Source organism: Ammospiza caudacuta, chromosome 3 (genome assembly GCF_027887145.1).
Source record: "Ammospiza caudacuta isolate bAmmCau1 chromosome 3, bAmmCau1.pri, whole genome shotgun sequence".
Classification (NCBI taxonomy): domain Eukaryota; kingdom Metazoa; phylum Chordata; class Aves; order Passeriformes; family Passerellidae; genus Ammospiza; species Ammospiza caudacuta.
The window spans coordinates 74,965,927-74,986,962 of NC_080595.1; the positions used below are offsets into that span (position 1 = coordinate 74,965,927).

General features: G+C 40.7%; 2 protein-coding genes across 3 annotated transcripts in view; one reads left to right on the forward strand and one right to left on the reverse strand.

Moving 5' to 3' along the window:
* Positions 1 to 7,183, forward strand: part of ATAD2B (ATPase family AAA domain containing 2B) — a 73,823-nt gene extending 66,640 nt beyond the window's left edge. For both annotated transcript variants that reach the window (XM_058801102.1, XM_058801103.1), the window contains 3 exons: positions 1,072 to 1,199; positions 2,373 to 2,501; positions 3,867 to 7,183. In XM_058801102.1, the coding sequence (XP_058657085.1) occupies positions 1,072 to 1,199; positions 2,373 to 2,501; positions 3,867 to 3,908 (299 nt within the window). In that variant the 3' untranslated portion in view covers positions 3,909 to 7,183. The remainder of the gene's footprint in view (positions 1 to 1,071; positions 1,200 to 2,372; positions 2,502 to 3,866) is intronic.
* Positions 7,184 to 15,172: 7,989 nt separating this feature from the next.
* KLHL29 (kelch like family member 29) overlaps positions 15,173 to 21,036 on the reverse strand; it is a 145,770-nt gene continuing 139,906 nt past the window's right edge. Inside the window, exon 12 of the mRNA XM_058802019.1 lies at positions 15,173 to 17,414. Coding sequence (XP_058658002.1) covers positions 17,231 to 17,414 — 184 coding nt within the window. The 3' untranslated portion in view covers positions 15,173 to 17,230. The remainder of the gene's footprint in view (positions 17,415 to 21,036) is intronic.

Genomic DNA, 21,036 nt, shown 5'->3' on the forward strand with positions numbered 1-21,036 from the left:
CACAAAAGCCAGATTGTTGTTCATTGTTGGAGAAGGTATCTGGCTTTGGAGTCACAGTGAACACAATAACCGTGCAGGAAAATGATAAGAGAAGGAGAAGGAAAATCCTGGTGGTGTATAAAAGAAGGGGCCATGTCCTTTGAAGACAAGAGAGAGAGTTTCCTCAGGGAACAGAAGTAGAAGCCTTGTGCATGATTGCCTTTTTAATGAGCTTTCAGAATTATCTAAAAGAACGGAATCTTTACTTCAAAAGTTAGTGCTGAGATTTACAAAGTAAATGAGCTTTAATGAGAGATCTGAATTATGAGAAGATTACTGTGTACATGTTGGCTGTGTTTGTACATACGCATTTTCTCTAAGGGTAAGGAGACTAATACAAGAAGGGTCCTAGGAATATCACAAGAAGAGCATGATGCGTTAAGAGCCTTTACATTTCTGAATTTGGTGGGTGAATTTTGTATGCTTTAGGATGGTTATGATAGCAGGGCTCCTCAGAAGAAAAGGTGTTTTAAATAGTTGAGGAGAAAAATAGTGAATGAATGTAGGGAGAATATAAGGAGATAAGAAAATATTTTGGTCAATAGGTTGAATACAAAGGTGGAAGAAAACAGAAATGTGAAACAAAAGCATGAGGTTTGGAATAGAGCAGATGTTGGAATACTGTGGTCATGAAGACATGGGATGCTTTAGAGAGAAAAATGAAGATTTGTTTCATTTGAGCAGAAAGAATTTCTGCATTTGCTTAGTGTGTGAACTTGTCTTTGAAGCTGTTTAATTTGTTGTTGAATAGAGATACGATGACAAAACTCGTAGTGGGATGCAGTTTTCTTTCAAAGTTGGCACTTTGGAATTGGGTTTTAAGGATTGCCATTTTGTGTGTGCCTTCTGAACTGTGGGTTTGTGCACCTGTAAGCATTAGAATTGGCAAAGCTGATGAATAATGTGCACTGCCACAGTCTTGCTTGATTCCAAACGACCCAACAAACTAAACAAGCAAAATCAAACTGAAGTGAAGAAATAGGCTGTATTTTGTGGGAGTGACAGTGCTGATAATTGTTTTTCAAATTACAGGTTTGTTCAAAAGCAAGAAAACACGAAAAGTTGCTGTGGAGCAGTCAAAGCCCACTAGTTTGGAGCAGGTTCCAGAGGAACCTTCAGATCCCGTACCCTCAGTGGTTGTTGACCATGATAGACTAAAGGTAACAGAACTGAAAAAATAAATTGAACTATTAACAGACTCCATTAAAAAAGCTTTCTGTGTTCTGAAGCAACATTTCCTTTAGTTTTGACTGCAAACAAGTACTATGATCAGAGTGGCTTCTGGAAATGATTTGTCAATCAGTGTTTTTTGGATGAAAGGTTAATAAAACTACTGAATCCTTACTGTCCCATCATTACGACCCTTATAATCCAGTAATGACACTGGATTCCTAGCAGTCCACTCTTTTAATTGCCCATTTTTGCAGGTACTCACATGTGTTTATTGGCCGTCCAAGGTACCAAGAAACTGCTGGGTGCCTGGTAATTGGGAGTTAATATCATCTTTTCCTGTGTGTACCAAGGTATACTTGGTAGAGAAAATTCAGTGGATTGGAAAGCAAATGGAAATTTGTGTGGATGTTTTGGCATTATAAACTGCTAGTTAATTTTCTTCCAGTTTTTTTTAAGCTTCAAGGTTTTTTTTCAGTTAAAGTTACAAAAAATTTGCTGTCTTCTGTTGTAAAAAGTAGCTTGACCTACTGTGACCTATGAAATTTAGATCCCATTTTCTGTAGAATACAGATGATGATCTCTTCAGAAACCACAGAATTGTTATGACAGGAGAAAAAATAATCTTACATGTCACTCTTTGCTACTATGTAAAATACTTTCACCTTTGTTATGAGAAATTTTGCATATGTTGTGTCCTCCTTCTCTTTTCTTGTTCTGTTGAACAACATTTGTGGAAGACCAAATGTTTTTCTGTGGTGGTACTTTTTTTCCCTGCCAGTATAAGTGCTTAAAAATGTCTGTGTTGGCCATCAAAGCAGTTTATAGGGTTTGCTTTGTTATGATGACCAACCAAGATGAAATAGGATGCAATAGCATTCCATAAGACCAAACATTGCCCCAGCTGTACTGAGTAAAAGAATCTTAAGACAAGAAGAAAAGTGGGTATAAGCAGAGAAGTGAAAGGAGGCATCAAGTCCTTTTTGTATAAGCATGGAAGCAGTGGCCTTGCTGATACCCAGGTGTGGTTCATTTCATTTCATTTGTGTGTATCCCTTTGAAGGAGGGCTTCAGAAACACATTGCATTTCTTATTTGTCCTTAAAAAAAATTAAAGAATTATTCTAGAAACCCTCTTAACTTCATCTTTTGTTGTTCCAACAGAAACTGCTTGATTTGGTGGTTAAGAAAAGTGACAACCTGACTGTTGACCAACTTGAGAGATTGTATTCACTCCTCAGTCAATGCATCTACAGACATCGTAGAGACTATGACAAATCACAACTTATAGAGGTGATGTTGTACAGCTTCTTTTATTCTTTATCTGAATATTGTGAGATAGGCTTTTCAGAAAATGTTAATCTGTCAATTTATTGTTCTACTAGCAGGCAAAAGCCCTTAATAGACTTTGAAGAAGGTATCTATAAAAAGGAAAAAGCTTAGTGTGGTAACTTAGAAACTGGTGGTTGTTTCTAAGAATGTTTTCTGAAGAAGAGGATTAAGAATTTACCTAGAAGAAGAGAGGAAAACAAGGAGAATACAGCAGCATGAAAAGAACATGCTAGCAGAGTAAAATTGAGTGGAAGCAGTTTCCATGTTTGTGGCATGACTAACAATGGATGTAAAGAGGTGATTTCATAGGTACCCTGACCTGGCATTGCTGCTGCTGCTGCCCTTAATTGTGTTGGTGTAACTAGGCCAAAACCAATTTACCTCCCTCTGCTCCATGCAGTTGCAGATTATGACTTTCATACAAGACCTTAGAAGCGTGAACACTCTCTTGATCAGTAAGTGCAGCCTTAGGAAGGTCAGTGCAGCATGGTGGAAGCCAGGTGTCTGCCTTGCCATCATCCTTTGTGACTGAAGTGTTTGCCCTCCAAGGCCTCCTGTACATCAGCAGCAAATTGGTCATTTTACCATTGGCACAGGCTGGTGCCAGCTCTGGGTGTGCATTCCCTCCATCACCACTGTTGTAACTGCAGAGGGGTTTGGATTAGCTTGCTGATTCAACTGATAACCAGCCCTGCTGAGAAAAGGACAATTGTTACTTTCCAGTTGGATCACTGAGCACTAAATATTTTTCTCCATGAATAATTTACAACAAAACCTGGAAAAGCCATAATGGGGGGTTTTGTAGAGTTCCTACAGAATACTTTTCAATCTGTTTTCATGCTATTCCCTGCCATCTTCACCTTAAAATGTGTTGAAAGTCTGAGCAAGATGTTAGGTAGATTAAAAAGGCATTTGTCCAGCAGGAGTGTGTAGAGACCAATCTTTACTTAGATTATCCAAACTGTGCAGACTTGTGATTACAGCTGGGTCACCAACTGCAGAAGTGTGCAGTAAGACTTGAACTCATGCATTGTGCCACTGCAATGCTTTCCTATTGAGCACATTAATTATATAAGTGACCCTAATAAGCCTTGATTTTTCTCATGGACTGTCATTGTAGAGGGCTTTTCTGCATTAATGCTTCTCTAATTAGTTCCCTCTTTTATCGTATTTTGCTAGCAGGTAGCAGCTAATAAACAGAAGTGTCTGTTTTCATATATTTATTTGTTCAGATTAAAAAAAGTATCACAGTAAGTATTATTACATAAAGTAACTCTATTCCTGTCTCTATATTTATGAATAGTTAATGGTCTGTGTCTCTTGCAGGAGATGGAAAGAACAGTTCATGTGTTTGAAACATTCCTGTGAACTCGTCAAGATGGGTGGGTTTATCCTCTCAAACTGCTCATGGGAGAGCAGTCCTCTGAGCCATTCAGTTTCCATTTGCACCAAGTATGTGCAGAGCCTTGGTCTTAAGTGCTCTCTCTTTTTGTTTCTGTTGAATTTGGTGCTATTGTCTCAGGTACCTGAAACCAACCAGCCTACAAGAACCAAACGGAACTTCATATAGTTGTATCTGATATAAATAAAGAATACAATGCCACAGCTTGGAGATTTTTGGTGCTACAGAAACTGTTCTCATTCCTGCTCTTGTTCACTCTACATGCATTATCTATGGGGAAACTTCAGGCAAAGTGAAGACCAACACATACAAGAGGACTGGAAAGAGCAGATCTAAGTTGAATATTTTTAAACAGGCAACCTTTTTTATTTTTTTTTCCAGTTTTTCTCTTCTCTGGGGTTATGGACAAAAAAAATCTGTCCTAAAGAAGGCAGTGATGCATTGTGGTAGGAATCTTGAGTAACTGGATGTACAGTAATTTGAAGATGAGGCTCTCTAGAACTGCCTTTAACGTGCCTTTTAGTCAATTGAGAAAGATAAGGCTAAGCAATTTGTTTGGATTATAGCAAATGGCAATGTTAGAAAGCTGTCTGCAGAATGAAGATCTCCAAAAGGATGAATTGTGTTCTCTTCATTGGATGGCAGCCAGTATTATGGTTCTATAATGCCTGTCTTACTCTACAGAACTAAACTAAGACACACTGAAAAAGCCACATACTTTACCAAAATGGTGAAATTCCTTTTTCATTGGTATATATTTTGTTTTAGAAACAAGTTACACAGTGAAACTCTTCTGTGTTGCTAAAAATGAAGCATTTTCCCACCGTGTCCTTGTTTTCCAGTGTGAGTTCTCTGAGGAAAGCAAGGTTAATACTGGCAGGTTTTGTTGGGAAGGTCTGTGTTTGTAATATAGCTTGGACTGTGCAATGCAGGCAAGAAGACACTATAGTTGGTCAAAGTCCTGGAGCCCAACCTCAGCTGAAAATAAAAACTTCTCTTAGGTTTCACGAGATGTTCTGTGCAAAGCATTGTTACTGTGGGGAGGATTGGAAGAGAGCCTTTTGAATCCATCTGTGCTAAGAGTTCTCTGGGTCTGAATTGTGTGGTTCAACACCTTTCCTTTCTGGCAGCTGGAGAGAGCAGTCTAGGCAGTTTTTATGTTTTATCACATTTAGAACATTACCTGGGCTGGTTTATTTCACTCCCACATGGAACTGTTCTAGAGCAGTTGGCTGCTGTTCCCATCCTGAACCGTTCATCGTGGCTGTCCCTATGTAGCTGCAGAAGTGTCTGTGCAGAAATATGCAATGCAGTGTGGTTAGTTTTTAATAGACAAAACAGACTACTGCAGAGATCCTGAGCTACCTCAGCTTTTTGTATTTTAGTTACCAACAGTGTTTATGGAGGACTGTAATCACGCTGCTCCCTGTACAAACCCAGGCTTAGGGACTCGTCTCCACCCTCATCCCAGGGTAGTGCTGCAGAGAGAGAAAACATGGGCCTTGGGCTACTGCAGTGATCCAAAGTGCTTTGTCCGTTGTGGTTAAACATCAGCCTATCTTAGATTTTTTTCACCCCTGAATGCCACTGTTTTTCTTCATAGGTAATAGCAGGAAAAGGTTTTAAGCATTCATGTACATCTAGTTACACCGAAATGCAACCCATGCAGAAACACTGTATTTTTTAGGTGGGAAAGTGCGATTAAAAACAACAAAAACAAGCAGAAAACACATTTGAAATGAGATTCTTTGATCTCAGACTTGATTATGGGATTTTTTTCCATGTTTCGTTTAGTATTTATTAGCATCATACCTGTTTGAGATATTTATGTGTCTGGTACATTAACAGCATTTTGTATTTTGATGGAAATTGTTACAAACTTTAAGATTTGATTAAATGAAATGTAGCAGATTTTTTGTAGCAAGTTTCTGATAAAAGGGTTTTTTGCAAGTCTCAGGTTCTTGCTGCAGAATTTTTTAAAAATATTTATTCCAGTTTCACTTACTCAAAGAAGTTTTTGTTCAAGTAACAGCAGCACTTGTGGAAGATAAAACTGCATTCATTTTTAAGAAGATAATAAATTTATATAAACTAAAACAGTTGAGAATTTTAGTCACCAGTGAGTGTAAAAAGCAAGTTTAAGCTAATGCCTAGCATTAAAAAAGGTTCTAAAAGGTCAGGTTTCTAAAGGAAAATTTTTACTGTCAGTTGTTGATTGGGAAAAATCATTAAGAGGCAACTTTACTGATTGAGGAGCTGCCATGTTGTTTTAGAGAAACGTAGCTAATATCAGATGTTCTAGTGGACAGCTTACCTAAAATGATATACTCGCCTTCTTAGCCCAAATAACCACACTTCAGTTTTTGTTTTCCTTTACAGATGTCTGGTGGTTATAGAGTTAAAACAGCTGTTAATCTATCCATGTGGTCTAAACTTGTTTACTCTTTGTATGTTTTTAATTTTTTTGCCACATAGCACTGGCAAGAGTTTGTACAAATTGACCTCTCTTCCTCGTTTCTTGTTGTGAAAATTGCAAATAAACTCCTGTGTGAGTCCTTGTCCTGGACTCTGTGGAATGTGGCCAGCCAGGAGGAGGAGGAGGAGGTTTCCCTGGGGGCTGGGGGGGCTGTTTTGGAGTGATAGAGTTGCTCTTGGGTGATGACTCTGGAGTTAATTGTATTTGCAAGCTTGAATCTCACCTGTGATAATTTTGTTTTGTTTTGTTTTGTGTCCTCTGTATTGTTACTTGATTTCCTCATATGCCAATGTATTTATAGAATTACTGGGTTTTGTAATATCTTGTCTTCCTTTTTTTTTTTTTTTTTGATTAAGTTGGTGAGTCAGCGCTGGTTTTACCTTCAGTCTCGTGAATGGCAGGTCCTGCAGCTGATAGTCTTTTATTCTGTTTTTGTTTTATTTTGTAATCACACCATAAGCTTGAATTTGGGCTTGTACTTGCATCTTTTGTATCTTGTACATTGGGTTATTTAGACATTGGGATGTCCTGTTTGGTTTCATTAACGTGTGTCTACTTTGTGGATTAAGTAGACTTCCTTCATCAGCTATGGTATATTTTGAATTCTATAGTTTTATTCAGAATTGTGTTTAAATTGATGTTTTGCATTTTACGTTAGTTTGAAGTAAGTTATTTAATTTTTTTGAGCTTCTGGAAATTTTGAACATTTTACTGTAATTTGTAATATAACTGCTGTGAAATACTTGAATAAAGATGACAAGAAAACACAGCTTTAGCTCCTTCAAAAATGTATTTAAAAGAAATGGCTGGAAACAGTCTTTTCCTTACTAGACCTCCTTGGTTTTGCAGTTCAGATGTGACACTTTGGGATCCTGCTGTTCAATTATTTTGAGCAGTTTGGTCCAAACTTCTGCTTTCAGTGCTTGTCCATTAGAGAAATGACTTCTAATTAGAGGGTTTTTTTAAAGGAAAGACTATTTTCTTTCTATTTATTATATTTAGCAAAGTTGTTCTTACAGCTTTGGCTTGTTTGATTTTTGGTTTTTGATAGATGAACTCTTGAGGTATAGGACATGGAACACCCCTAGACATTTACTTCTTTTCCTTTCTGTATCCCTTAAACTGTAGAGCTCCTGGGCAAAAGAGTAGATGAGGAATTGGGTAGTAGTAACTTCATGTCTGACTCCAGTTCCACTTTTGCATGCAGCTTTGAAAGCACAATTAGATATGAAATTCAATACCTGTTGTATAATAATGATTGGTGAGAGCCTGAGCTCAGCATGGGCTGCTGTGTTTTCACCTTGCAGGTTCCAGCACCAGCTTGGGTTTGCAGTGTGAATAAAGGAAGTGGAGTGTGAGGTCTTGTGTCTCTCTTTGTCTTCCAGGGGTGGGAATGGCCATGCTAACAGGGAAGAGATTCAGGTCTCATTTCTGACAGTGGCTGTAAAAATAACCAGTGGAAAGAAACAAAATATTTGGGAACTCACAAAAGGATTCTTGTAAAGATACTTAGTGAATTTGGAGTGGTACTTCAAAAGCATGATTTAGTAAGAAATAGTTAGGGTGGGTGTTCCTCAGGCCTTTGTAGATGCTTGTGCAACACTCATATTTGTCAAGTGTTCACTGCTTAATGCTGCTTTCTTCTGCTGTTGGTTTCTGCCTTGAATGTAGTTTTGAAATCCAATTTCCCATATTTCCTTAAATTTGCAGTTCTGCACATTCTCTGTTTCCTCCTTAAGCTCTTCAGGTAATTTATTTAAATAAATTAAAAATGAGATTCTTTTCTTCTGTATCTTGGGTAGGATTTGGACTTGTAATGTATGGGGTTTTAAGCCAGCACTGCATGTGAATAAATTCTGCAAGGTAAATCAGTAAACTTATGAACTGATTAATGAAGCCAAACACTTCATTTTTTTTCCCTCCTCCTTTTATGCTTCACTTGTGGTCATGTAACTATTATGTAAAAATGAGGGATTATAAACTTTAACACTAATTAATTCAGCCTCATTCCATTTCTAGGTGAGTTATTCTATTCCAGTGTGATAATTTGCATAGGAAGTATATTTTAGTTGAACCCACTGCCAGTCGATGGTTGTGACTACTGTGAAATTCCATTTATTTTAGAATTGCATTTGAGTTACGCTGTGCTAAGCCTTACTTTTATATCAGGAAAAATCCTTTCCCTTTAAAAGTAAGATAAGCAGCTAAGATTTGAAATGGATTCATCACTTCTGGTGGAATGTTAGTGTGAACCTGGCCCTTTGCATTGTGATTGGCTGGACTGGAATGCTGATGTGCTGCTTTCAAGGCTGAGGTGCAAAAGGTGATGTGGAGTTGGGTTCAGAGGCTCCTCACATCCAGTGACAGAGGTGGGGCAGGGGCTGTTCATGCTCCACATTTGGGGGGTCAGTGATGCAGCCCCCAGGATGTGTTGGCCAGCAGATGAAGTGGGGTTGGTGCTGCTGTGCTGGACTCCTCTGGTTCGCTGGGTTTGCTTCTGTCCTCCAGCAGTCTGGATTTTGGCAGTGTGTGTGTGAGAAATGTGCAGGTCCCTCGGCCTGGGTGGCTCTGGGAGTGCTCACAGCATTTTGTCATCCTGGTTTTGTTGTGGACATGAGAAAATCCTTTTGCATCAGTGTAAAATCTGATTTGTGCCATAGTCCAGAGATGCTCAACTGTGTCTACAGGAAAATAGGAGTTTGTGGGAGGTGACCTGTCCACTTCGGGACTCTGCCTTGGGAGGAAGGAAAGACTTAGGGTCAAGTTTCAAAAGGACTCCCTTTGAAGTATTTATTCATCAAAGGGAGTGAAAGAATATAGAGGATTGATTCATCCTAGAAAATACATTAAATTTCGACTCAATTAGTTTTCTAAGAAGGAATCTTTCTGCTGTAGAAGGAAAAGAAAATTAGGTTTTAGCTAAGAACCTGTTTGTGAAAACCCCAGCTACAGTTTTGTTGTAAAGATCTGGCATTCTCCTGCTGACTTTGTTACACCTTACAGAATCCCTTCTGTGTGGAGGCTGCCTGGAAGAACAGTGATACCTGATTTTGATGATAGGAAAGGAAAATTGCTAATATGTTTTAGGTTTCTAATGAACATAATTCCAACATGAGTTTTGAAGTGATGCCCACTGTATTCTCTGTGACATTACAGAAGGCTTAGTGTGAGAAAGGAAATGTAACATGGATAGTGGCATGTTGAATGTGGCTAACATCAGTTTAGTGATAAATTACTGTGTCCTATAGACATTTGAAGTATCATAAATAAAAGCATGTAAGACTACATTTTCATAAAGCATTGGAGATGTAACTGGTATAAAATTAATGTCTCACCTTTATACTGGGGTTAGGCTGCTTCAGAGTCTTGCTCCAAGATCTAAAGCTTGTCCAGCAGGAAAAAAGATTTTTTTAAAAAGCTTCCTTTTCACAAGATTCAGAGGACAGCCATGAAAGCACAAGCTGAGCATAAATTTTGCACTGTTAATCTTGTCAATGCATGAGAATAAATTGTGGAAATGGAAATGAGCTGACATCTAATGATGATTTAAATGTTCAGCAATTTGTTAACAAAAATTTGGGTTTATTCACAGGGAATAATGCCAGCAGAAAACACTGGTTTGTGGAATCGGATGCTGTGGCACGTATGATTTAATCTCCTGCATGCCCAGGGCCTGCTGACATCTGAATGGCTTAACAGTGTTTTGGGAAAGGCATTTAGTCTGCAGAGTACATCTGCCCTGCTCTCTGAACTTTCATGGAGTAGTTAAAACTCGTGGGTAGAACCATGTGCCTCATTCCTCGTTTGTTTTGGCCCAGCTTCACCTTCCCAGCTCTGCTTCTTGTCGTCTCTTGGTGTTTTAGACTATTCATGCCTGTTTCTCCCCCCCATGAAGACACTAATGCACTGTGATCAAGTAGCCGCTCCATCTTCTTTTTGCTGAAGAACAAGGTTTTTATGGCTCTCACTGCATTTTCTCCAGCCTTTAAGTCAATTTTGTGGCTTTATTCTGCAGTAGGTCAATTTTTCAACATCTTCTAAAACATTTGTTCACAGAAGAAATTGATGTGATATTCCAGCATAGGTCCCACCAGTGCCATTTATAGAGGGAAAAATCACTGATTCCTATTCCCTGTCCCACTTTTTGCACATCTAAAGATCAATTTAGGCCTTTTATACCATGAAATTGGGCTGGGTACACTTGTTGTTTGACTCTTCTCAGACTTGCAGCTTTTCATGATGCAGTTCTCATCCTGAATGTCAGTGTTCCTCATTCCCACCTCTCTGAGGTCCTGCTTAGCTTTATGAAAAGAAGTTTTATGGGTCCCAGGCTGCCAGAGGAGCCAGCACTATATGTATGACTTGTTCAGTCCTCATTATCTTTCCCTTGGCTAATCTCCTTTTCCACAGGTCTGTGACTTGAGATTTATGTCAACATTTTCCTTCAAGAACTTTGGGAGAAAAGGATTCCCCCATTAGAAACACTCTGATAGTACCAAATTGAGAATTACTTGAGCAGATTGGATATTCCTCAATTAATCTGCCTTTTCTTAGCCCATTTAATATTTGCTGTCTGAATACTCTACCATGAGGAAGTTGAAGTGTTTTGTCACATGCTGTTGAAAATCTATTACCTTATCAATCAAATGTGTAATCCTGTCAGAGAATGAGATCAGCTTTGTGTGATACAGCCAATTTTCTAGAAAATCATTGTATTTCTTCTTATCCATTTGATTCATGATCACTTTAGTTAGATACCATCTTTCCATTTTTACTTGGGCTTGATGTCAGGTGACTGCCCTGTAATTACCCGGTCATTTCACTTGCCCTTTAATAACTGTCACATTATTGGCACTCTCTGAAATACCCCCATGTTATTAAAAATGAATGTCAGCAGGGCAGAGACTTCTGGGCTTTCTGGAGATGGTTGAGTGTTAGGTTACCTCTGGGATTAAAAACCCCTTATCCAGTTGGGAAAGTCTCATGTTCTCTCCAGGTAGTGAGCAGTCTGCATGTATTGACCTCCATAGGGGATACCTCTTGCCAAGCAGTAAACAGAAATATGAGCCATTCCCAAGCTGCCACATTGCCACTCTTAATTTTCCCCAGAAAGGTTATGTGTGACTTTTTTATTATAGAATCAGAGAATGTTAGGGATTGGAAGGGACCTTAAGTATCATCTAGTCCCAATCCCCTGCCATGGGCAGGGACACCTCCCACTAGACCAGGTTGCTCAAGGCCTTATCAAACCTGCCTTTGAACACTGCCAGTTGGGACATCCTGTGCCGATGTCTCACCACCCTCACAGCAAAGAATTTCTTCCCGATATCTAATCTAAATCTTCCTTCTTTCAACAGTTCCTGTCAAAGAGTGCCTCTCTAGATTCCCTCTAGGGAATCCCTTCAGTTACTGGAATGTTGCTATGAGGTGATCTTGTAACCTTCTCCAGGCTCAACAGCCTCAGCTTTCTCGGCCTGAAATGTTCCAATACATAAACAGGGAACTTGCAGAAAAGCTGGGCCTAAATTGAAATAGGTAAAATTGAAATTGATGTAACAAGTAATGGAGCACTGCATTCACTGGACACAAAAATATATAACTTACTGAAAGATTCTCTTTTAATGGAAATAGCTACTAAAATTCCAGTGGGTTTGGCAGTGTAGGCTTGCTTTGTGAGAGCTGATTATTGTTTCTGTGGTAGAAGGACAGTGATTCTGGTGGAGCATCAGGCTTAGGATACTCTTAAGAGCATTTGGTTTGTCCCCTTCCCTGTTCAATTCCCTGATCCTTATTTAGATGCTGTCCACCAGCACAGGGACATTGCATCAGAAATTAGAGACTGCTGCAGTTCCCAAGATGTGGAAGAGGGATTGGCTCATTTTTATCTGCAAGATCTACTTTTTATTAACATGTATTGTTTTTAATGAGGTGAGAAGCAGATGCTTCTTTAGGAATGTCACAGGTGACCTTAGGTAGGTGTCCACTCTTTAGCCACAAAAACACAGGAAAAAGTCACTGATGCTGGACAGCAGCAGAGTTTTGATATTGCATTTTGCCATTATGAATCTTGCTGTGTAAGATCTGGGGTATGTGTGACTCCAAAGGAAGAAAGAACTCTGCTCAAAACCAGCAGATTATGAAATTAAAAGCAGGAAGCCTTTCAAACATTCATTGTACAGCCCGCCACTAATGAAAAATGCAGAAGCAGATACGGCTTGATGACACCACTGGAGCTTCCTTCTCCCAGGTAGTAACTGAGCCAAAACACTTAATTCTGTGTGTAAAGGTGCTGCCGACTGAAGTAGAATTTGTTTAGATAAAGGAAATTGGAATTTATTACTCTGTGAGAAATCTGCTGGCTAAACAGGACTTCCTGAAAGTAGTGTATGTTATCAAAAGAAAAAACGCTGGTGACCAGCCAAGGGAGAGTTGTTTTCACTGTAGTCTGCCACTCTGGTTTTTGTTTCCAGGCTTCCAGAGCTCGGCTGAGGAGCCCACAATGTCAGCTCTTGCTCTCATGAATCCTAACCTCAGTGAGTGTTTAATCATGCCTCAAACAGCTTGGCTTTTTGGAGGAAAAATGGTGTTTCTGCTCTGGTATTGCTGTCCAGCTCAGTGTAATGAGTGATGGGAACACCATGCCTGGGATGCATCCATCTGCTTCCCTCCGGACCACTTTCTTTCTGGCCTTTTCTGCAGTCTAAAGTTATCAACGCAGAACACTCACTGATGATGGGAACTTAGTGCTGCCTTCTGTACGTGCAGGCGTCTCTACCTCAGCTGAGGGCACGCTTCAGCTCTTGTTTTTGAGCTGACTTCAAATGCGAATGAAGGCATTAAGGGGTGAGCTCAAGGGTCTCATCCAATTTAAAAAGCTTGTATTAGCATTACAAGTTAAAAATGTCCAAGTAGATAGAGAGTCAGTGTCTTCTTTCAGACCTGGCACAGGTTGCAGCCTGCCCAGCCCTGACTGCATGTGCTGTGTGTAGTTTTATTTGATATTGCATTACACCACGTCATGTTTTTTCGGTGGGGACAGAGCAGCAGTGTGGTTCTGAGACCATGCCCTTGCACTGGAAACTGCAGAGAAAAGCTTTGGGATCCGCTCCCTTTTTCCCAGACAAATCCTTCCCGAGAAGCCGGAGGGTGGTCAAGTACCTGGAGCCACTTGTGCGAGTTCCATGTCTGCTGATTGAACAGATCTGTGCTGCTGGAGCCGGGTGGGAGCAGCTGCTCTCCTGGCTAATCCCTGCAGCTGCAGAGCGCGGGGCTGGGCTGGCTCGCTTTGTCTGCCCCCTCCAAGGGCAAGCTGGAGTGTGCCCAGCGCTCCTAATTAAGTGCTGCTCTTACACTGTGCTAAGCTCAGCCTTAACACCTACCTGCAGTTAATTAGAAGATGGGGTTGCTGAGGTTTTATTAGTACAGTGTGTTTGCTGCTGGATGAAACAACAGGAGAAGGGAGATGACTTGTGTAAATTGTCAGGGGTGGGTGATTACCTGAGCACAGTGAGTAGCCCCTTTGGAGATCACTCTCCTTCCCAGGTGGGCCAGGGGAGGGTCACACCAGCGGGCCAAAGAGGCTGTTGGGCCAGCCTGTCCCCCTGAATTTCTTAAAGCTTTTAAGAAGAAAAATCTCTGAGCAGATATGTGCATATGATTCATTTGGCATAAGCACTCAGCCAACTTCCCAGAAGGGTACTAAAATAATTTCCACATACAAGTAAAGTAAATAGTCTGTGTCTTGTTCATCCTACCAAGTATTATTGACTAGTGCTCAGTAAGAGATCTGTGCAGAGCCTCGATGAAAGGTTGGCAACTCACCCCACTTGGTCTGGATTATTGCAGCATGGTTTTGTAATATTGAATTGCAAGGCTTTTAGTAATCTTCACAGGCTGTTCAACCTCAGCCACTAAGCCTAAACTAAAATGTTGAAAAACTGCAGTTCACGCTCTTAAATACTCTGTAAGAACTGGAGACAATTTCAATAAATGTTAGGCTCTTTCTGTTAATGTGCAGAACAGAAATTACCTACTCAGATCCTGCTGAAATGTTCCACTGTGGTGGTATTTGAGACTAGTTATATTTGGCTCATCTTTGTTCCAGATCCAGTTTTACAACTACCAGATGACACCCTAATGAAACATCAAAGAAGCCATGAACAGTTGCATGGAATTGCTCTCTGAACGATGCATCCAGTGAGGTACAGAGCTCCCACACTGGATATGAAGGAATTTTGACCATAGGGCAAATGCAGCTTTCATCTTTTAGACATTGCAGCAGCAGTGCAGCGCAAATTTTTGCTTTCATTTAAAAAAATGAAGAAGCTGTTTATCAAGGGTTTTCTTCAAGATCGTTTCCTAAACTATATTGAGCCCTTCTGTTCTTTACTTAATAGTACATTTGGGAAAATAGATGAACAAAAAACCAGTCCTTCTGAATAAAATCTAAAATTACTTTTAAGAGATTTTTTTCTGAAATGAGAATGAAAGCACTTTGGAAGCTTCTGAGTGTTTAAGTATTAGCAATAAATTTTTGGATTTGCAAGAGAAACTAGACAGAATGAATACATTTTCATCCCTGGCTGGGTTGAAACATGAAGTCCCCATTTGTGCAGTGTTTTTCCTTGATCAATCATGACAAAATTAATCCAATCTGGATGCTGAATCTAGATCTATAAATATATTTATTATAATATAACAAGAACTTAACAGTAAACATAAACTATATACAATACCATTACAGATAACCCTGTTTTTAATATTATTCACAGAAATAGCCAGTTTTGTTCCAGTGTGAGAAATGAAGAAATAAGCTAAATTGAAAATGTCGAATGTGTTTCAGTTGTTGACAGGTAGCACCTCCTTTGGAGGTAGACACACACCAACACTAAAATTAGTCCTGCCCCAGGCAGTTAGAAACTTGTGCTCCAATCTTTAGGTTCACACTTGCACCCTGTTTGACATAAATACTTTAAATGACATACTAGTATATAATTTTGTTGTGCTTATTATTTTTCTTTTCTTTAAAGAATAAATAAAACAACTGCATAACAAAGGCTGGAACCTCACTGTCAAAATGAGAGGCTTGAGTCACCCTATAGCTTGACTCAGCTGACTCGAGCACATTTTCTTTAAATACTGCAAGATACAAATGTCTTTGTTTTTTTTTTTTAATTTTATTTTATAAATGGTTATTAATAAAATAAGATGATTAGCTAAACATCTGCATTGATTTCCCCAAAGCTGTAGGCAGACCTCCCTTCATATAAAAAGGCTACTGTATTTGGTATGAAATTCAACTAGATATTGAATGCGAGATCTCACCCACACCCTGTACAGGACACTCCTTGAATTACTGGTATGGCATTTGGGATTTGAGTCTGCAAAGGCAAGTATGGCAGATTTTTCCTTCTGCTTGGAAGGAAACCAGACAATCCTTAGCTTGGGGTTACTTTCTACTGCTGAATTTTAAGATTCTTTCCCCGGTCCCCTCTGTGTTACCCAGTCCATCTCCCATTTGTTCCTTTTATGTATAAATTTAAAAAGAATTTCCACATCACAATGCTCTCTGGATAGACAATATTTTAATATATATAAAAATATAACCCCTGTGCTGTGCATATACGTACAACTCTACATAGTAATAATTTGAAGTCTCTTACACTGGGCTTAAGTCTATGCATTTTTCTACCATGGGCTTTAAACTCAAGTGTTAAAAATCTGTAAATAAAAAGTATAAGGCTTCCACACCTAAGGAAGGAACTTGAAAAATAAAGTAAAATAAAAAACTTCTCAGCCTTTACATAAAAGATAGTGGCGTGTATCCCGACGTAAGGAATTTTGGTTGAGAGCCAAAACCGAGCGCGCAACCACAGGAGGCATCTTCTGTGTTTGATGAGCACGTGGCAAACCCACACTATGCTGTGTATTTTACTGTGATTCCAGCCAGAAGTGAAGAGTGGGTTTATCAGGAGAATGCCTCTGGAATCCAAGCTGTTTCCATTTTGCACTGAGGGAATTCACTGCCAAGTGCATCAGCAGAAACCCAGAGGAAAAGGTTTAGAAGCCTCCCACCCGCCACTGTGGGCACAGCCACATGTGCCCACACGAGAATCACCAGGAGCAGAAACTCATCCAGCCCAACAGACCTTTTGTTTTCATCATTTTACATGGAATTTATTACCAATGGCTATTCTTCTTCTCCCTAGTCCCCACCTCACCCTGCTTTTGGGCTCTTGTCTAGAGAACTGAAATATTTGTTTGATCTGATGGAAGACTGACACCAACATAAGCCATCTGTCACACAAAATTTCTCTCAGTCATTGGTATTGAAAAGCATGTATTAGAAACAAATGTAGGAATCAAAGTGGTAAGGACACTTTGACCTTTCAAATAGACTGATGCCTAAAGTGTAATAGTAAAACTAATCTGCATGGTTATTTCAAGAATCAAGCTTGAGCTCTAAAGTAAAATGCAGATTATTTTTTTCCTCTCTTCCCCAGCTTAAAAAATATGAGAAATTCTATTGCACCTGGGTTGACCAAAAGCCGATGTCCAGAACAAGTGCCACTATAACATCTAGTGACACCCTTGCATTATTAAGTTACAATATCTTACATAGCACGGAGCTCTCTGCTCCTGGTTCACCAAAAGGTGAGGATGATTTTTCTACATTCAATGTAGACACTATTCAAGACTTTAGAGCAATATGTTCACTGGCTGGCTTTGCTGCTTTTGTTCCTTAAGTAACAGTATTCTTCTTGCCTGCTTTCAGCAGGTACAAACAGTTCTCCACCCAACTCCTGGGGAACATCAGCCGCTCTGAATGTACTTCTTGATTGCTACGCAGCCGTGTCGGAAAACGGGGCAGGGCATATTTGGTAGAAGTGTCCACGTGTTTGTTTTAGGGTCATAGGCTTCCATGTTTCCCAGGGCAGGTCCTTCACTGCTGACAATCCCACCAGTAGCATAGATTTTTCCATCCAGAACCACAGCACTGTGTTTTTCAAAAAAAGAAAAAAAGTTAGAGTTAGTTGTCTTACTGAGCAATTTTCTTTTTAGGCTTAAAACAAACCCAGTCTTTTATAATAATGGGTAAACAATGAATACAGCTTTTGTTCTTATCTGTATAAAGAAAGCTGTGTGGGCATTTCTCTTCTCTCTCCTTTTCTCTCCCCAAAATTAATCCTTTTTGTGTTCCTGCCAGGTAGGTAACTGTTGTCTCTAATGTAAACAACAGATAAAAGTCCAAGTAAGATCTTTCTCCAGCCCACACCTGGGATCTGCAGCAAAAGTGGCAGAGTGCTGTGTCCCTGTAATACTTTGCACATGCAAAACCAATCCAAACAATTTGGGGTTCCCAAGACCTCAGCTGGAATAAAATCTTTTATCAAGTTACTTCTTTAATTGTTAATGAATGCTGCAAAATGGGGAGTAAAAATCTTCAAGTGTGTTCTGTTTCTTCGGCCCCTTCCATGGTTGTGTCCTGGCATGGGGTCCCAGAGATCCTGCTGGCTTTGTCCTTGTGTACCCTGGAGTTGTCCAAGGGAAAGGGGATCTGGGGCACACAGGTGTGGTGGCCGGGGCTGTGTGGCTGAGGGAATGAGAGGGCAGCTCTTTGTTGGCATCTAAAGAAGATAAAAGACCTTACTGCTTTCCTAAAGTGAAAGTGTTTGACTTCAGGTACCTCATGTAAATCAGGAATAATGGGGCTGGACTAATCCCATGGTCCATAGGCTCCTGGTAAGAAGGAAGGTGCACAGGTGTGGAAGGTATTTGAAAGAAAAATTGTCCCTTGGTCTCATCTCTTCCTCTTCCTTCCATTTTGTGCCTTGGCCTCTTGAGCACACAGCAGGACACTGCTTTGGGCTGAAGAAGATGGGGCTGGCCTCCCATGTGTGCATTTGGGAATGTCAGAGCATGGCAGAGGCCTCTGGGGGGGAAAAGCCAATGCAGGGCCTGCCGTGTGCTCCGTGCTGCCTTCACACTGTGTGGGGGGAACCCAAAACTGAGACTGTCTGCTTTTCATCTGCCAGGAAGCCCAAATTTGCCTTCCAAGTTGATTTAAAGATGTTGTTAATCTGGATGGGGTTGGCAGTGGTTTTTCTGCTCCGTTTGGAGAGCAGCTGGTGAATGATTATGTTGGGAAGGAAAAGGGAGACTCGGAGAGTATGTACGTGGCAAAGGATAGCAGGGAGAACAAGAGGGGGAGAAGAGAAACTAATTGCAACCAAGAAGGTGGCCTAGATCTAACAAGGTGGAAAAGCTTAGTGAACTTCTACTCTTGGTAAAAACAAAGTAATTTTGTCTGGCTAATTTTGACGTACTGGGAAGACAAATGATAAAAAGTGATAAAGGCAAAAGCCAGAGAGTGCTGGAAGACACAGGATGAACTGAGACTAAAATGGCACCGACAATGCCACGTGCTTCTGAAGAACACAAGACTCTGATGTCCTTGTGGAGAAGCAGAGCCTGAGGTTAAAAATAAACTCACAATGACAACAGTAAGGACTCAAATAAGCCTAGTCCCTGGGTACCGCCAGGAAATAGGAAATAATGAGAATCTTGTCAAAATAACTGTTAATCTGAAAGGAGGGGGAAGGAGAGGGAGACTTGAAACATTTGATTAGAGCCTATCCACAAACCAGCAGGGCTGGATGATGCATAGCCCAGGCTCCTGAGGGAGTTTGCTAATGAACTTACTGAACCACGGGTAATTATTTTTCCAACGTCAGGGAGAAACAGGGAAGAATAAGGACTTGAGTAACGCAAGTGACGTCCTGAAAGATGGCTTTGAAAGTGAAGGAGCTCACCTCCGAAGGAGCCAGAGCTGGTGGCAGAGAGGCACTGCCTGGCAGAAACTCCTGCCAAGGCTCAGTCTCTATGCCCAGGAGGAAGCAGAGGTGGCAGGACCAGCCGACCCAGTAAATCAGAGAAATGTGCCAATTAAACAACAGTTTTGGACTTAGGATATTTGCTGAGGGGTGGAAAGCCCATCTCTGGACACGAAAAAGTTACTCTTTAGGCAGGCTGGGAATTTCAGCTTGCAAAATGTGGCCTGAGGAGGGGGAAGGATTGCCCCACCCCAGGCTCCTGATGTGGTGGAGGGGCTGTTGAAATGAGCAGAATGAGAGTTGAGAGATAAGGCTCTTGGGCAGTAGTCACTGGTTTTGCTTAACTCTTTTTTTTTTTCTGGATTGTGAAGCTGAAAAAGATGGAAGCTAATTTGTTTGGGATATGCTTTTTGGGATGTGGAAGAAGGTCTAATGTCAGAGATGGACTGTTGTACAAAGCAACTCTGCTGCCTTGGTTCTCTAATGAAATGCTGATTACTAATTAAAACAGTACTCCTTCACAATGCTTGATGCAAAAAAGGAAATAAAAATTAAATGGGTGATAAGTTTTGTTAAGTGGGAAAAACGAAACAACTCCAAAAGAGCCCCAGAAAAGATCTGTCTAAAGAACTATCAATAATGGGCAATTGAAACAAGTATTAGTGTGGAGCATGGAGACTGGGGCTGGTTCCATCAGTGCTGATGACCAAAGTCTGCTGTCCATGAATGGCCTTAGTTTTGATTTCCTGGTGTGGACATGTTGGTGTGGATGGCAGCACCTCCACCAATACAGAGAGGATCTCAGTCCTCAGTCACCACTGATGTACAAGGCTGGTCCACCACTCCCTGCTCATTAACTGATGAAATTCCTCTGCATGGAGTCATTCATTACCAGAGGGAAGACTCTACAGGTGACCACAGGAGCAGGAGGCAAGCAGGCACCAGCCCTTCCTTGCTGGCTCTGTGCTGCTCAGCCCTGAGTGCTGGTGTTCCCTCAGACATCTCACGTTAGGGCTCTAAACAGGGACATGGGTGCTTTACAAATTCTTGTGTTGCATCTTAGCCACCCACACTCCTTGCAGTGAAATCTTCTCTGTGGCATGTTTGGTAGGAGCTACTCTGAGCCAGAGCTGCTGTCACCACAGAGCTGAGCAGCCAAGGAAACCTTCTCAAAATAATCTGGGTCTGGGCTCCTCCCCAGCCCATGCTCTGGATTTGGGGTTACAGAAAGTGGGCAAGTGCTGCCCCTGTTCTCTGGAACCTGGGCTACAGCCCTGGAAAGAATTCCTGCCCAGCTCAATCCTGTACCTTCCCATCATGGTGCTAATACAGTGGGGAAGAACTGGATGCTGAATTCCACCCTCTGGAAGACTGTATGAATTTTAAATGGTGATTAGAGCAACTTCTGCTCCCTCTGTATGCAATTCCCATAGATAAGATTGGCATAATCCTTGTGAGTCATGCCTGAGGTTAAGCAAAGCACTGAGCTGCTCCTGCCATGAAGAAATAGTTCTGAGCACACAGTGGATCCTCATGAACAGGGAACTTTGGAGATATTCAGCCATCTCTGGAGCTAAAGTGGCAGGTAGATGCTTAAGATAATTAGGAATTTAATCCTAAATTGCTGCTACTTTGTAGTATTAGGACAATCACTGCTAATTTCTGGGACCTGAGAGAACAGAAAACTCAAGTGGGCTCTAAAACCTTAAGAAAAGTGAATTGAAAGGAGTATGCTCATTGCTCTTTCTTCTTTACTGTGACAATATTTCGTTTCTCCCCTCCCCT